The sequence below is a fragment of the Urocampus carinirostris genome, chromosome 7 (genome assembly GCF_059441175.1).
Source record: "Urocampus carinirostris isolate Australia breed hairy pipefish chromosome 7, RoL_Ucar_1.0, whole genome shotgun sequence".
Lineage (NCBI taxonomy): Eukaryota > Metazoa > Chordata > Actinopteri > Syngnathiformes > Syngnathidae > Urocampus > Urocampus carinirostris.
Genome location: NC_142355.1, coordinates 23806237 through 23822405, shown reverse-complemented (window position 1 = coordinate 23822405; position 16169 = coordinate 23806237). Strand labels below are relative to the sequence as shown.

Sequence of the window (16169 nt, the reverse complement as noted above, 5' to 3'; positions counted from 1 at the left end):
AAATACAGTTACAAAATGTCCGAGACCAAGGCTTCAGTCTCCTAACACGCAAGGCAGTTCTAACAGAATATTACTTTTCATCTACCTTTGAATTTTCCATGACGCTCTCGATGCAGTCAAAGTAGGACAGTTCGTTGATGGGCTCACTGGGATTTTCCAGGAGCCCTCTGACAGCCTAAATCCACACAAACAAATTATTAGAACTAAAACTATGACACCATAAAGAAGTGGTACTCAACATAGATTGCGATCTACCAGTTGATTATGATCTACCGGTCAATCGCTGAGGTAATACAGGTCATTCCCGGGAAAGTAAAGCCTATGCTTCATATTGGTTGTGGCACGCTGCCATCGAGTTGTCAAATGCAACATGTCAACATAAACATCAATGGTTTTTATGAAGATTAAAAAAATAATAATCCAGAAATCAAAAAAGCCAGCGCCCCCCTTGATGGAGCCTCGCGCCACCCAGGGGGATCCGCCCCACTATTTCAGAACCGTTTGTCTAAAATGAACAATTACGTTGATATATCAGACTACGATCACACAAGCAATCCATTTAAACTCAAGGTTAGCTACACGTAAGGATGGCTACCTCCAATTCCCTCAAGGCGTTGTCACATTCCCTCTGTCCTGCAGCTTGCTGTGTGCAAAGCGTGATTAGCTGGTTGATGCTCTCCGTCACCGCTCTGAAAACAGAACCGTCGTTCATTGAATTTACGTGACACATGAGCAGGAGCGACAGAATTGTCTAAGGTTTGTGGTTCAGCCTTGCTGAGCACAGACAGCTTCCAGCCAAGGTTTCCATCTTCCTAATTAGACAGAAAGAAGTCAGTCAGGCCCAAAGCCTTTCGGGAAAAGACTGCCTGGCTTCAATCTGCAAGGAGGAAAATGACTCCCTCAAGCAATGTTAAATAGATAAGACTACATTTTTTTTTTTTTTTTTTTTAAGAAAAAAGGGGATGGTGTATATCAGTGTTTTGTGCTGTGGAACCTTGCCTAGTGTGCTAGACAAAATTGGCCAAAAAGGTGAAAAATAATGCTTCTAATGAACTAGATTATCTAGTCGTTTGTTGCTTATTTTATTGTTGCATTATCATGAAAATAATCTGCTCAGCAGGGACTACAGGTAAATGAATTAGGTAAATCATTGTGTTTGGTGATGGCATTTAGTGCAAGAAAATCAGACAAAATAAACAATTATGTTAACATTCATTCATTCATTGTCTGCAACACTAATCCTCAGTAGGGCCACGGGGGTGCTGGAGCCCATCCCAGCTATCTTCGGGTAGTGGGCAGGGGACACCCTGAACTGGTCGCCAGCCAGTCAATTATGTCAACAAGTTTGTATTATTATTAATGCTATGTTTTTTATTGTTATTATTAGCATATTACTTTTTTTAATCAATTTTGTTTCTACCGGCAATGGTCTTGCCTATTTTATAAATTATTTATTTATTTCTTTTATCCAAACAAAAACATCAAATATGATTAATTTAATTTAATTTATATATTCCATTACATAGCTCCGTGTTCCAATATTCTTCATTGAATGTCCGGACAATGTATAATTTCAATAAATAAGTAAAGTTAGAAATTAATTGATTGAAAAATACCTTACATTTTTAAAAGATTTCCAGGGATAGTTTATTTTAAATAAAAAAGATTAGAAATATTTTCAAAAACATAGTTTGAAAAAGTTGCCTTGGGATTTTTTTTTTTTTTCAAGATCGATTTAATATACCGCATAAAGTGCACCAGGTTATAAGGCGCAGCACCCAAAAATAGTTTTTTTTGGTCCTATATTTTCCATACATAAGGCGCACCGGACTATTAAGCGCTAAAGTAGGAAAGTCAACAAAACAGTCAGATAGTTCAGTCAAACTTATTAACCCCTCAACATTCCGACGGCTCGCAAAAAAAGCAAATACGTGTCCCAGACGTGTACGGACACACACGTACGGACACAGTGTCTGTACCATGTCACCAATCACTCAAATGCATCATTCCACACATCACTAGGAAGGCTAAACTCTTGTGATTCAAGAAATGCCAACCATTTCCTAATTTCTTTTTTCTAGTAAGTAAGAATTAAGTAAGAATTTCATTGTGCAGGGAAACTTGGTTCTTTACTATATGACAATAAAAATTATAGATTGAATTGAAATGAAATGAAAAATAAACTCATAACAGAAACATCAAGATCAGTCTGAAGCAAGATACTGGGAAATTGTAAAGCCAGTGTAGCTCACCAAAGTCGTCTTGCAGCCATCACATTCAATAATAATACGCAACCATGGTCCTCTTACATCCGTGAGCGTAGTAAATCCAACCGTGTAAAATATTTACACACTCCAAAACATGCAATAATGCTGACAAATGAAATAAAAAAATCCGCCGAGAAGCAGCTGTCTGTTTAGCCTCATGATTCCTGTTTACAATCTATAGTACTATAGTCTATAGACTATAGTAATAAAAAAACTTTGATTGAAACTTGTTATTCACATCTTTTTCATCCAATTACAGGCTTTGTTCTACCCCACTTTAGCCTATACGAGCCCGTAAATGCTAAAAAGGACCCGCCTCCTTTACCCCCGAATAACTTCAGCCAATAGTGACTGATTCAAATGATGATTTGACACATTGGTTAGGAAATGAAACGCTGGTATATATGTCCCAGCATACACTACTTTGCCCAAGGTGGGAAATCGAGTCGGCGGCTGCATGCCTTTGTTGCGAGACCTTGCGATTCAATATTGATCCATATATAAGGCCCACTGTATTACAAGGCACATGTAAAGCTTTTGAAAAAAATAAAGGCGTTTACGTGCGCCTTATAGTCGTGAAATTACGGTACTTTTTCAAAATGCGCCTTGGAATTCTTTACTATATAATTTTTTAAACATTTTTAAAAATGTTCCTCAAAATGGTGCCTTGGAATGAAAAAATAAGAATAAAATTATTTTAAAGCATTTTTTATAAAGTTTTTAATAAAAAAAAAAACAGAAAATATTTTCGCTATTGTTTTTTTTTTAAAGGTGACTTAATTCTTTTAAAACTGATTTAAAATAATTTTAATTATTTTTAAAGAGGTGCATTCAAACCTTTAAAATAAAAATAAAAATTAAAGTACTTTAAAAAATGTTTCTATTTTTAAAATAGAAAAGGTTTAAAATAATAAAAAAAAATTGGGTAAAAGTTGCCTTGGAATTTTAAAAATGAAAAAATTGTACATTGGCTCAAAATAGTTTGAGAAACATTAGTGTATGCAACTTTTAACTGTAATAAGATATAATCAAAGGGTTCTCCCCCAAAACAGCATAATCATACAGTAGGTCACTATTCTCCCATAAAATGGAGTAGATCTGCAGTAACTCAATATTGCATACCTGTCAACCTTTACGGTTTTGCCATACAAAAGTACGTTTTTTATGCATTTTAAGACGAGTACGACGTACAAGGAAATCTGTACAGTAAAACGCAAATTTGTCAATAGCATGCGTCTGCCGCCTGGGGATTTCCCATCATGCATCATTCCGAAAAAATAAAAACCCAATATGGTGTACAATTGTTTTGTATTTTGTACGGGAAAATACGACAGTTTGTACGGGCATGGAGCCATGGAGGTTAAAAGGTATGATATTTTCCCCCAAAATGGCATGAACATGGAGTAGCTCACCGTGCTGCAACCGCAAGAAGATTCTTGGCATTGGCTGCACTCGGATCTACAGACAGGGACTTGGCAGCCAGCAGAAGCTTACTGGACGCCATTGAGATGTTCTTCAGATTTCCAATTACTTGGATCTGATCGTCCCTGCTCTGCAAACCCAACAAAGAGAAGGAATTATAGTAGAGATGGACTGGTTGAATGAGGACATTATCAGCGCAAATATTTAGTATTATAACAATTACAAATACTTTTTTTGTGAAGCAGCACTAAGACACTACGTTTCCGATGATTCCATATGAAATAAACAGCTGTGTTTTGCCCAAATAGATAAAAAACATACTTTTTTTAATCAATACTTTAAAGATACCAATTCATTTCGGATGGCTAACATTATTATAACATTATTTTTCATGATCAGATTGGTGGTGCGCACAGTGGCTAATAGCTTTCAATGACTAATTTTACAACCAATCCCCAGAAATCCGTCCCCATTTTTTAACTCATCCCAGTGACATGGTCATTTTATCGGGGTTGGCTCTCTCTTTCCAATAATTTTCTTGTCCAATCCTCAAAAATAACTTTTTGTTCCTAGATCTTTTTGCAGCAAAGTCTATACCAATAGCCATATAAAGGGACCTTTCAATTAGTTATAAGTAGATGTTCCAGAGGAAGAAGTGTGAAGGAATAAACTAAAGATCAAGAACTGCTTTAAAAACAAAGATGCTGATAAGCAATTGTTTCTCTAATACATGAAAATACTTAATATAAGTACTCCTAGTAACACTTAACTCTTTTTGCATTAAAGTTTAAAACAAATTTATCGTGGTATCTTCAAATTTGGGTAGCAATATTTGATTGAGGAGTAAAAGTAACTTACACAAAATCCAAGATATCCAACCACTTGAAAATCAGTCCAGAAAAAAACATGGTCATTTACTACTATAGTTTAAGCAGTGTTCTAACAGTGACATATTGAAGATGATGTATTTTAGGGACCACGCCACCTGTTTCCTGTCAGATTCTTATTAAAGCTGGAGTATCGTGCTTCATCAGCTCGGATCCCTGAAGATATTCCCACACTAATCAACAAAATTAGCAGAACATGAACATCACAAGATCTCATTATAGCTGGCTCTTGGGCAAAGGAATCCACCAAAGTGAATTTGACTTATGTAATTATAAAAACAAATTGAATAATTAGCAATTAGGTAATAAAAGCGATAACGATTCAGGTTTGAGAGAAAACCGGTGGGAGAACTCTTGCATGTCAGACCTACCACCTAAGCCCCCTTAGTCTTTTGTGCATGGTTGATAAGGATAGAGTCTGGAATCCGCTACACCTTTCAATTCTGCTAGTTTCCTGACTACTTGAGTCAGCTAGGAGTCGAAAAATATACTAGGGCCCGACTTTGCTAGATTTAGACGAAAAATGAATACTAATATCTGCCAAACAAATATATAAAAACATAAATAAACCATGTAATGTCATGGTTGGCATGATGCCCACTTGGCCGTGTCCGTGTGTGTCATGTTTGCCATGGCGCCCACTTGGCCACGCCCGTGTGTGTCACGGTTGCCGTGGTGCCCAATTGGCCCAGCCCGTGTGGCGCAGCTGCGGCTCGTTTAGAAATTGACTTTCTGTGTATATAAAACTCAGCGCTCTCTTGCTTCAGTGTCAGCCCGTCAACGAACTTCTGCCCCACAAGACGTGGGTTCTGTCCTGTTTTCCTATGATATTTGCAGTCCGGTATTGTTCCCCTTTATTTTTGTACTGTTTAATTTCGGGTTACAGTTTTGTTTTCCGTCTATTCTTGTCCTGTTGGTTTGTTTTGGTTGCCGTCTTGTTTCTCCTGTTTATTTTTGTTACCCTGATCCATTTTCGATCTCGTCGGTCTCTGACGTTCTGTCCTTCCACGCCAGACCAGCTTTCTAACGTGCATGACTCCCCATTTCCCATAAAATAAAGAGCTTGTGTGAGAACGTCACGCAATTGGGTCCTGTATCTGTTCTGGTTCTGACATGTAATACCTAAATATATATGACATAAGTAAAATCTGTTAATATATTTATGCAATTTGTTTATTTGTCGTGTATTTTGATTTCCGACACCTTATTCAAATATTTACATTTTGGACGGATAGAAAGACAGTGCCAAAATCTACAGAATATTCTATAGTATGAACAATAAATAATTCAAGTGTTTGCCAAAAAGCTTAATAAAAATTCTTATAAATGTATGCTATACACCTGCAAATGTATGTAAGATACACTTTTTACAGAGTTCTTAAAAATAAGGCAACATTAGAGAAAATGTGAGTACTCCTTGGGTCAAAATGCGGACTGGAGGCCCTCTCTTCTGGACAAGTTCGACTCAACACAACGTTACGCAACAAAATATGGTCTCGAGTCGCCCTTCTGCTGGATCGGAGTGGTGCTATTAGCGTGTACCGCACTACGTACCAACAAATTTCAATGCACACTTATTTGCATCTAATTAACACGCGAAGTGACGCATAAATCGTGTGACACAACAAATCCATGATGGAATTCGTTATTAACGGCTTATGATTATCAATTTAAATCCATTTTGTTGATTGGTTGTTGCAGTCCTAATACCAACCTCAGAGAAAATGGTTGTAGGGACAGTGACAAAAGTTTCTTCAATATGTTACTCTGTACCACGATTAAACCTACTTGGGTGTGGCCTGCCATTTCTACGCCGGCATCCAGGAACTCATCAAAATCTTGGCTGAACTTCCCAGAAGCGGCGGCCAGTTGGCCGCTGGTTCCACGGGAGGAGTGGACGACCTCTCCTGCCGAGTGGTTGAGCTCTGCTGCAGTGTGGTTCAGATCTGTCTGGGCATCCTGGAAGGTCTTACTGCAGGGAGGAAGCTTCAAAGACAGCATCGGGAAATGTCATTGCGTAAATTGATAGTCCCTATCCCGTAATCTACATCCGGGCAACCCAAGTAAGGTTATTAAAATTCAAAAGATGCCGATCAAAGCTCTGGTTTGGCAGTCCTTAAAGATTCCAGGCTAAGTTAGCACAACAACTGATGTACAAACAAGACCCATACGCGGGTGTCGTACAGGTTGGGGTTCAAATCAGGTGATATCTGGGATTCGTTTCAACCGGCGAATGGCACAATATCCTAGACAAGGCGTTTAATCCGAGCCATCCCCAGGGATTGCAATCTCGGCCTTCTATTCACCGGCCATATTGTAGGGATACTCCCCTTTATTTGGATCTCATTTTGGCTGAGACATGGCGCAATAATCTAGCCTAGGGTTATGGCCAAAGCCCACTATTTCCAAAGGGCGCACATCTGTTCTCCTCTGCATCATACTACAGTGTTATTGTTACTGTATAGTGACTTGTTTACCTGACTGCCCATTTTGCACATCTGGTTAGCTGCTCCTCTTGCACTCTTGCACTCTTTGCACTACTGTATAATACTATACATAGCCATAATTATTTAGTATATTATTAGTACTTCAATACTCCAACTCAATACAACATTTTATTTATATCAGTACATTCAAGGAAACTGTGCGGGTCAGATGTATCAACATTTCGTCTTCTATACACGTGTACTAGAATGACAATAAAGTATATCTAAATCTGAATCTGAATCTGAAAGTGAGCTTTCTGGACTAAAATGCGCACTCAAAATCCCCAAATTGGCCAGAAATGTAAGCATGCGCCATATATGCAGAATACAATGGAAATGCATCACTGTATTTAATCATTGATTAGACTGTTTATAGTCGCCGATGCGCGTGACGTCACACAAAAACTATACTATAACTCCAAAATTGTACTCACAATCTCCACCAGCAGTTTCTTGCTGGCTTCTCCAATGCTCCTGAGAGCCATGTCGACATCCTTCTGTCCCGGCAGGCAGTTGACGCAATTATTCAAAGAGTGTGACACAGCTTTGGCTACCTGAAACACAAAACAATCACTCGTTACTGGCTCCAAGTAAGTCATTGTAACAAGGCGTAATACAAAGTCCCAGAACTAGGCTGTAAGACATCACAAATGCAAATTGGCGCTCATGGAGCAACGTAATCTGTGCCCTTAATTTATGTAGCTGTCACAGACAAATGCCAGACGATACGTTTATTCCCTGTTCGACTTTGGGGCTGCCAAGAAACGCAAGGCAGGTGACAGAGAATAAAAATAGCGACACGTGGGCGTTATAATTATCAACGGGGGGAGGAGGAATTCTCAGTTTCGATTTTTTTTTCCACAGATAAGTATAAAGAATAAGTATATCGGTGCATGTTTTTCCTCATACTTGCTATCTGCATTCTAATTAATGCATGGTACCATAAATGTATGCTTAGTATGTAAAGCACGCCTTCGATAACCTTTTTTGTGATGAGTTTCAGAATATATAAATATATAGATATACATATCTTATGATTGCTTCAATTAGGAACAAGAAAATGGTAGTAAATTCAGCAAATTAATTTAATGCCATTTTACACAGTAAAAAAATGCGATACATTTTGAGTATTTTCTATTACAAAATACATATTAGAGAAATTATTTACAGGAAACTTTCAAATTACGACTTCCTTAAATTATGTCCACCCATACTTACGACCATACTCATTTTTTTCTTTAAATGTCTATCACTGTAGCGTGTAGCAGCCCGGCAGCTAGCTGGCACAGCAATCAACCACTCACTCAGTAAGTAGAGACCATCTCGGAGGCAGATTGGCAGATTAAATTCATTGTAATGGATTTAAAACAGGTATGTTGGAACCAATCATAAGTCGGATGTTTCCTGTATATGGTGTAGCTTGTTTTTCTAGTAAAGTTTGAATTTTAATAACTGTATTACCTCCATCCATCCATTATCTGCACCACTTATCCTCAGTAGGATCCCGGGGGTACTGGAGCCCATCCCAGCTATCTTCAGGCAGTGGGCAGGGGACACCCTAAACTGGTTGCCAGCCAGCCGCAGAGCACACAGAAACAGACAACTCACTCGCTCATTCACACCTAGGGACACTTTGGATCGGCTAATTAACATGACATGCATGTTTTTGGATGACCTCAGAACTGTGCCGCACACGCGGTAACCACTTCGCTGCCGTGCTGCCATCAGAGACCTTGTTTCTTTTATTTAAATTTGACCAGAGATCCAAAAGACCCCCAGATGCGTAAGGGATTTTTTAAAATGTACTGTGTGCACATGGAACATAGCTGTAGCCTCGCATATATATTTTTTAATCCACAGAAGGTTCACCCAAACATACTGTCTGAGTACACTGACTTACAATTACAGACACTCCCCTTCTTACGAACATTCGAGTTACGAACAACAGTGCATACGAATATTTTTTTTGCGGTGTCGAAAAATATCCGGACATTGCTGTAAGTAAGATTTTGTATTGTGTTTACCTTTTTCCAAGTACAGGACATTACTGTAGTGCTTCTTTCCTTCGCTATTGGCGTGTGGTGGGAGGTCACCCAGCATCCACCTCGAAGAAAATATCCGCTATCTCTTCCCAGTTCATCATACTGTATTGTATCTCCGCTACGAACGTCAACGTTTTGAATATTGAATCTCTTGCATCCATTTAAATAATCTGTGAAAAGCGAAATGCTTCGACAGGTAGTGTGGAAGTGGAAAAAAGAGGCGAGCCATTTCGCTTGAGATGAAAGTGGCGATAATAAGGAAGATTGATGCAGGAGTGAAAATGGTGGACGTTGAACGGGATTCAATATGAATCAGTCGACCATCTGTACCATCTACAAAAACAGAGATCGCATAATGCAGCACGTGAAAGGTGCAGTGCCAATGCAATCGACCATCATTTGCAAGAGTAGCCCTTTGAGACTCCTTGTGATTAATGGCGATACAAATAAACATAACTTGACTTGACTAGGAGCCCATTCCCCAAAAGTAAGTTAAACGTAATTATTTTATTAAATGTGACACTGTATGTTTATTTTTACTTATACAAGACTTACACATACTTATAAAAATGTAGGTGTCATATTTGACCCCAATCTGTCCTTTCAAACACACGTTAAGAATATTACTAGAACAGCTTTTTTCGCAACATTGCTGTCTCAGTCTGATGCGGAGATTATAATCCATGCGTTTGTTACCTCCCGTCTCGATTATTGTAATGCACTACTCTCAAGTCTCCCAAAGTCTAGCACCAGGAGCCTACAGCTGGTACAAAATGCTTTAGCGGGGCTTTCAACTACGACAAGAAAGTCTGATCACATTATCTCGGTTTTAGCTAAACTGCATTGTTAGCTCAAGATCTGTTTTAAGGTTCTGTTAGTATTATACAAAATCATGCATGGACTTGCTCCCTCATATATTTCATAATTAATTTCCCCCTATGTTCCCGTCCGGAGCCTTCACTCTGAAAATGCTGGTCTATTAGTGATCCCAAGAGCAGAGACGAGAGCCGCAGGTTCGAGAGCGTTCTCCATTCGGGCCGCAGTGCTGTGGAAGGCTCTTCCCCCTGAGATTCGATCTGCAACCTCAGTGAAAATGTTTAGACCCAACCCTAAAACACACTTCTATTCTATAGCATATGAATAACCTATATTTTATGTTGACAATATCTGTTTATTATTTGTTATTGCAACATCCATTGCAGCCTGGTCATCCTGGGAGGGGGATCACCTCATGTGCAGTCCCTTCTCAAGGTTTCTTCATTTTCCTCATGTTGAGGTTTTTGAGTTTTTCCTTGCCCTCATGTAGGTTTTAGAACAGGGGATGGTGTAATAATTGTCTGTGTTTTGCAATAATCTGTGGTCTGTGCAGCCCTTTGAGACTTTTTGTGATTAAGGGCGTCACAAATAAACATGACTTGACTTGACTTAAACATATTTTTAAGCCTCAAAAATTAATTCCATACAAAGTATCGCACTTGTGCGACTTACGAACGAATTCGACTAACGAACGAGCATTCAGAACGTATCTCGTTTGTAAGTCGGGAGCGTCTGTACACAGACTTTTTATTTATTGTTGATTAGGTGGACTTTGATGATTTGATGATCTCATTGAATGGTTTTCTTTAAAAGAAAAAAATCCTCTGCTTGTAACTCTCTTACAATTGTATGAATTATACATTAAAACAGGGCAGCACGGCGGCGCAGTGGTTAGCGCCTTTGCGGCACAGTTATTTGGTCATGAGATGGAACCTTCCTGTGTAGAGTTTGCGTGGGTTTCCTCCGGGCACTCTGGTTTCCTCCCACATTCCAAAAACATGCATGTTAGTTTAATTGGCGGGTCCAAATTGTCCCGAGGTGTGAATGAGCCAGTGAATTGTCTGTCCCAGTGTGCCCTGCACCTGGCTGGCAACCAGTTCAGGGTGTCCCCTGCCCGCTGCCCGAAGATAGCTGGGATGGGTTCCAGCACCCCCGTGACCCTACTGAGGATAAGCGGTACAGATAATGGATGGGTGGATGGCTGTATCAAAACATAGTTATACCTGTGCAAGTCGCTGCTGACTCTCAGCATCTCCTGGATGCACGAGGGCCTGATGGGCCTCGTGGATCAACATGGACGAGCCCTCCATGACACACTGGGCCGAGTCCAACATTGCGGCTGCAGCTTGCGCTTCTTTAGTGCTGGCTGCAACGCCCCTTGCAGCCTGTGCCAACGTCCGCAAGGCCTGCGCCGTTTCTCTGGCAGCCACACCTGCAACAAAAAGACAGAATGGGGAAATGCAGAAATGTTGGTTGGGGTAATTGAAAGAAATTTCTGCGGGATTTGGAAAGTGTTCGAAATGATGATACTTCTTTTGTATTTTTGGAAGTTTGGTTTAATTGCATTTCATTAATTTAATTAAACTTTTGCTTTTCTCCTTCTGGAAATGCTATTAGGATAGTCATTCTAAGAATTACAACAGCACATAACAACTACAGTATTTAAAAACATTCTTTTAATTTTAAATCTCACGATTATTGTCACACAAAAGCTTGCAAATTTACAATGGTATGCATGAATTCTTCAGATATGCCACCAAAGAAGAGAACTTCAGACATGTATATAATGTAAGAAATAAACCCCCAAAAAAACAAATAAATACATAAATACATAATCTTTGATCATATAATTTAACTATTTATTTTCAAGAAAGAAAAAAAGACGTCAAATGGATATAAGTTTTTGGCAGAAGATGTGTGAATTAACTAAAATAAATTCTTTATTTTGAGGATCATGCAATAAAAATATATTTTTTTAAATGATATGAAAAACACTACAGACAAACACTCCCTTACTTATGACCATTCGTCTAACAAAAAGCAGTGGTTAGAACATTTTTTTAGCAATGTCGTAAAATATCCGACATTGCTGTAAGTTAGATTTTATATTTTGTGTGCACCTATTTCCGAGTACAGGACAGTAGTGTATTGCTTCTTTCCGCCGCTACCGCTGTGAGAGGTCACCCATTATCCACCCCGAATTCGTGTGTAAACATACTATACTGTATCTCCAGCGATCGTTGACATTTTTTATTGGTTACTATCTCGTGCATACATTCAATATGGTTGGTGTAAAGTGTAAAGGAGAGGCAAGACGTTTCATTTGAAATTAAAGTGGAATATGGAAGCTTGATGCGGTCGAGAAAATGGTTGTATTGCTTTTTTTCGGCCACTTTTTAACAAGGAGCAGGACGTCGCCTAACTCTTGAAGCTCATTTTCCAATAGTAAGTTAAACTTAAGTTTATTTATCTTTATGAAATGTTTATATTTTAGTACAAACCAATACAGGTTACTTATACAAGCCTTAAACATACCTATATAAACCTTAATCATTCAAAATATAGCTGTGAAGCAACTTACGAAAAATTCAACTTACAAACGTCTGCGTCTGTATATGATAAATATTTGACTGATCATATATGTGCTAATTTACTCCAAGAAAAACATAAAATGAAAAAAGGTTTAACATGAGCAAAACTTTCTGCCTAGAGAAAACAAACGTTTAATAATCGCATTATAATAGCAAAATAATATTTTACAATTGGCATATATTTTATTTACCGGTAACTTAAAACAAAGACAGAAACTACATAAAATGAGCTAAATGTCACTGCAGATAAAACATGATACATCGTAGATACTGTAAATCCTAAAAAAAATGTTAAAATAGATCAAAGAAAAAAAAGATCTAACTCTTCAGCTAAGATAACAACAACATTTAAAATGTAAACCTCTTTATGCTATTACTTTGCAAACAATTTATTCTCAATTTTCTAACTGGACTTTTTGCAGTTATCCTTACAAAAAATAAAGGTATTAACGCCCTCTACGACCAAATAAATCAGATGTTCTTATCAACTTGGCTTCACATGGTAAATGCTTTTAACATATTATACTGACTAAGAAAACATAAGAAAATTGAACCAAATTGCCTTAACCAGCCAAGAGGAGCCATTTGCTGATTGAATGTTAACTCTTGTGAAAATAAGATTAATGAGTAGCCGGCAGCACCCTCGGCCACAGTGAGACGAATTGCCTGTGAGCAGTCATTGTTAGGAGAAACATTTTTTAAGACGTTTTGCCTCCTCTGGTATCAGCGATGAGAACTCTAAAACATAAAGCTGTCTTTAGCCCTGGATAACCCACAGATCATAATTCTCCAAAGAAGAAAAGGGTTTTTGGATTATGCAGCGAGGGCAACGAAAAGTAATATCAATCTTATTATTTTAAATTACGGCTGTTCAAAACAGACAAACCCAAATCTTGAGTGGAGATACCACAAACTGATGCCCGTTTACTAAATAAATAGAAATGTATTGCAATATAGCATTTTCATACAATAAAATACAACTCATTTATAAAAACATTCAATGCAGAATAGAAAATAAATCAAAATTTAATTTGAAAAATTAAAATATAAAAAATATCCTGGAACACCAAATACAGTTGTCATGATTACCAATGCGAAGCACCTGTGCCTGGTCATTTGGCGCCAACTGCCTCGGACTTTCATTGGCTTCCTGTCCCTATTTAAACCCACTCCTTTCTGTCACCGGTTGTCAGTCCGTCTGCGTACCTCAGTTTACTCTAGGCAAGCTTTTTCGACCCTGACTCACACCTGTTTTTGCTCCCGTCTGTTCCCTGACTTCGACCCGTTTTTTGGATCCTGACCACGTCTACTCTCCTCTCCTGGCTTTCGACTCGTTTCTGATCCCGACCAGGTTTTTTTTGCTCTCCTGTTCCGGCTACTGACCCGTTTTGTTGTTTTGTAATGAGATGAGATATATATATATATACATATATATATATATATATATATATATATATATATATATATATATATATATATATATATATATATATATATATATATATATATATATATATATATATATATATATATATATGTGTGTGTGTGTAAAGCGGATAATTAGAACAGTAACAGCAAGTCAAGCCATCAAGTATTTTTTTTTTTATTATTGCATGGACTTTTTTTTATAAAGGGGTATTACCTAGTGATTAACGCTTTTATTTTAAAAGAGCTGCAAATAGCCTCCGTTTATAAATCAAGGTAATACAATCAAATGTTTTTCTATGCTACAGTTTATATATAGCTTTCTTGTGTTGCACCCTTAAAAAGACTCACAAGAATCAATGTCTGCTTCGTTTTGCATTGGTTGCACCAGCTGTTTTATCATCCTTTTTTACCCTCCTCTGAATATACCCTTAGTGAGTTTCTCAAATATACAGCAATGAAATAACATACTGTATATTGACGAACCAATAATACTACTAAATGAATTTCAAATTGCATGTGTCCAGAAATTTAGTTATTGTTAATCCTTGTTTGGGCGACAGTAGAGTGCTCATCTTGGGACCGAGAGGTCGCAGATCCGATTCCAGGCTCCTCCGAGTTAAAAAGTGTTGTTGGGCAAGACACTAAACCCCTAATGCCCCCCGATAAGCAGGTGCCTTGCATAGCTAAGGGTACTATCGGTGTGTGAGTGTGTGTGTGTGTGAATTGGTAAGAGTGAAGCACATTGTAAAGCACTTAGGGAGGTATTCAGTGACTTGAAAAGCACTACACTGTATAAATGTAGACCATTTACCATCAATTCATTCTGATCAATTCATTGTCAAATTCCCTCTCCTGATCGTGGTGAATTCTCGCAGGGAATTCAAATCCGGGAATAAAGTCATCAAATAATTTACAAGCAGCAGTCTTACCATACTTATTTGGTGTAGCTTAAGCTAGTGCGAATTTCAGAAGTTGACAATCAGTACAGATATGTACTCTCCTCCGCCTTTCCGCTAAGCCCTGCCACGTTGATCACTCGGACAAAAATTCAACATTCTGTACAGAGACTATCGCAAGTGTCACAGTACGAGACATTTCGCAGAAAGCAATTGATGTTTTTTCGACCCTGGAAAATTTCATATCACAAAATCACCAAAAGGGCCTGAACTGTGCATTGGAAGGTTATTTTAATTATTTAATTTTTGAGAAGGTCTATGAAAAGCTTCCGCTAGGCTAGGTCTAAGCATGCTGCTACAGTATTTACGTTAAATCATTCAGCATATCATTGCCAGTATTTGTTATCTTAGTTATTTAGAGGTATGTTAAAAAAGCTAAGCTTCAAAAATTAACGTATAGGCTCGGTGCCCACTGCAGAGCTTAATCCGCAATTCAAATTTTTGGGTTGCAAACAAATGTTGACTAGAGACATTTGGAAAACAGCTAACAATCATGTCTGATTACCATCATACAAAAATAGGAAATAACAGTCCACTGAACTCCCAGTCAACAAACATGATGTATAACACAGCCAAGAGCTAACATCAGCTGACGTCAACCTAACGTTAGAGATGTTAACATTATGCCTTTATATTTTTCGCCAGTAAAGTAACATTATGTTGCCTCTATTACGCTTGTTGCTTACCTTAGAACAGATGCAGGCATCCTTATTAACTTAATCTACGTTGAGTTTGTTTAACGCATAACTTTGTCCAAAGAAGACATTTGTCTCGACTTAGACGTGAGTAAATCGAGTAAAAAAATACAACCCATCTCCCAGCCTCCAAGGATACTTCTGATGTACCCCATGCACACCGTTGACCATTTTAAAGTTTACAATGTAATAAAAAAACATACAAAAAAAGAATGAAAACTGGCAAACTGACCCACAATTGAATGGACATGACAGCAGAACTTGTCCGAGTGTATGGAGTCTGCTATACGTACTTTGATTGGTTCATCACGTTTGAGGGCGGGGCCTAGCTACAGGTCAATTGAGATGAGTTCAAATGGTCCTGAGGTTGGGATATTTTGTTTTGGAGTGTTTCTCTTTTGTCAGCTGACTTTGTGGTTGTGTAATTTTCGGTCATTCTCATTCTGGGCCAGAAAAATTTGTCTTTAGCTCAGGCTACCATTCTGTACGCTTATAAGTGACCTATCTCCACACTCTGCCAATCAAATGAAGAATTAGATGTAGATGCACCGGTTTATAAATCTCACCAGGCACAAACCT

At 38.1% G+C, this 16169-nt stretch overlaps 1 protein-coding gene across 1 annotated transcript in view; it reads right to left on the bottom strand.

The window, feature by feature from the left end:
- tln2b (talin 2b) overlaps positions 1-16169 on the bottom strand; it is a 204872-nt gene that overhangs the window by 52600 nt on the left and 136103 nt on the right. The window contains exons 27-32 of the mRNA XM_088340223.1: positions 11144-11352; positions 7497-7616; positions 6365-6562; positions 3680-3819; positions 596-689; positions 86-175 (exon numbers count right to left, since the gene is read on the bottom strand). Coding sequence (XP_088196349.1) covers positions 86-175; positions 596-689; positions 3680-3819; positions 6365-6562; positions 7497-7616; positions 11144-11352 — 851 coding nt within the window. The remainder of the gene's footprint in view (positions 1-85; positions 176-595; positions 690-3679; positions 3820-6364; positions 6563-7496; positions 7617-11143; positions 11353-16169) is intronic.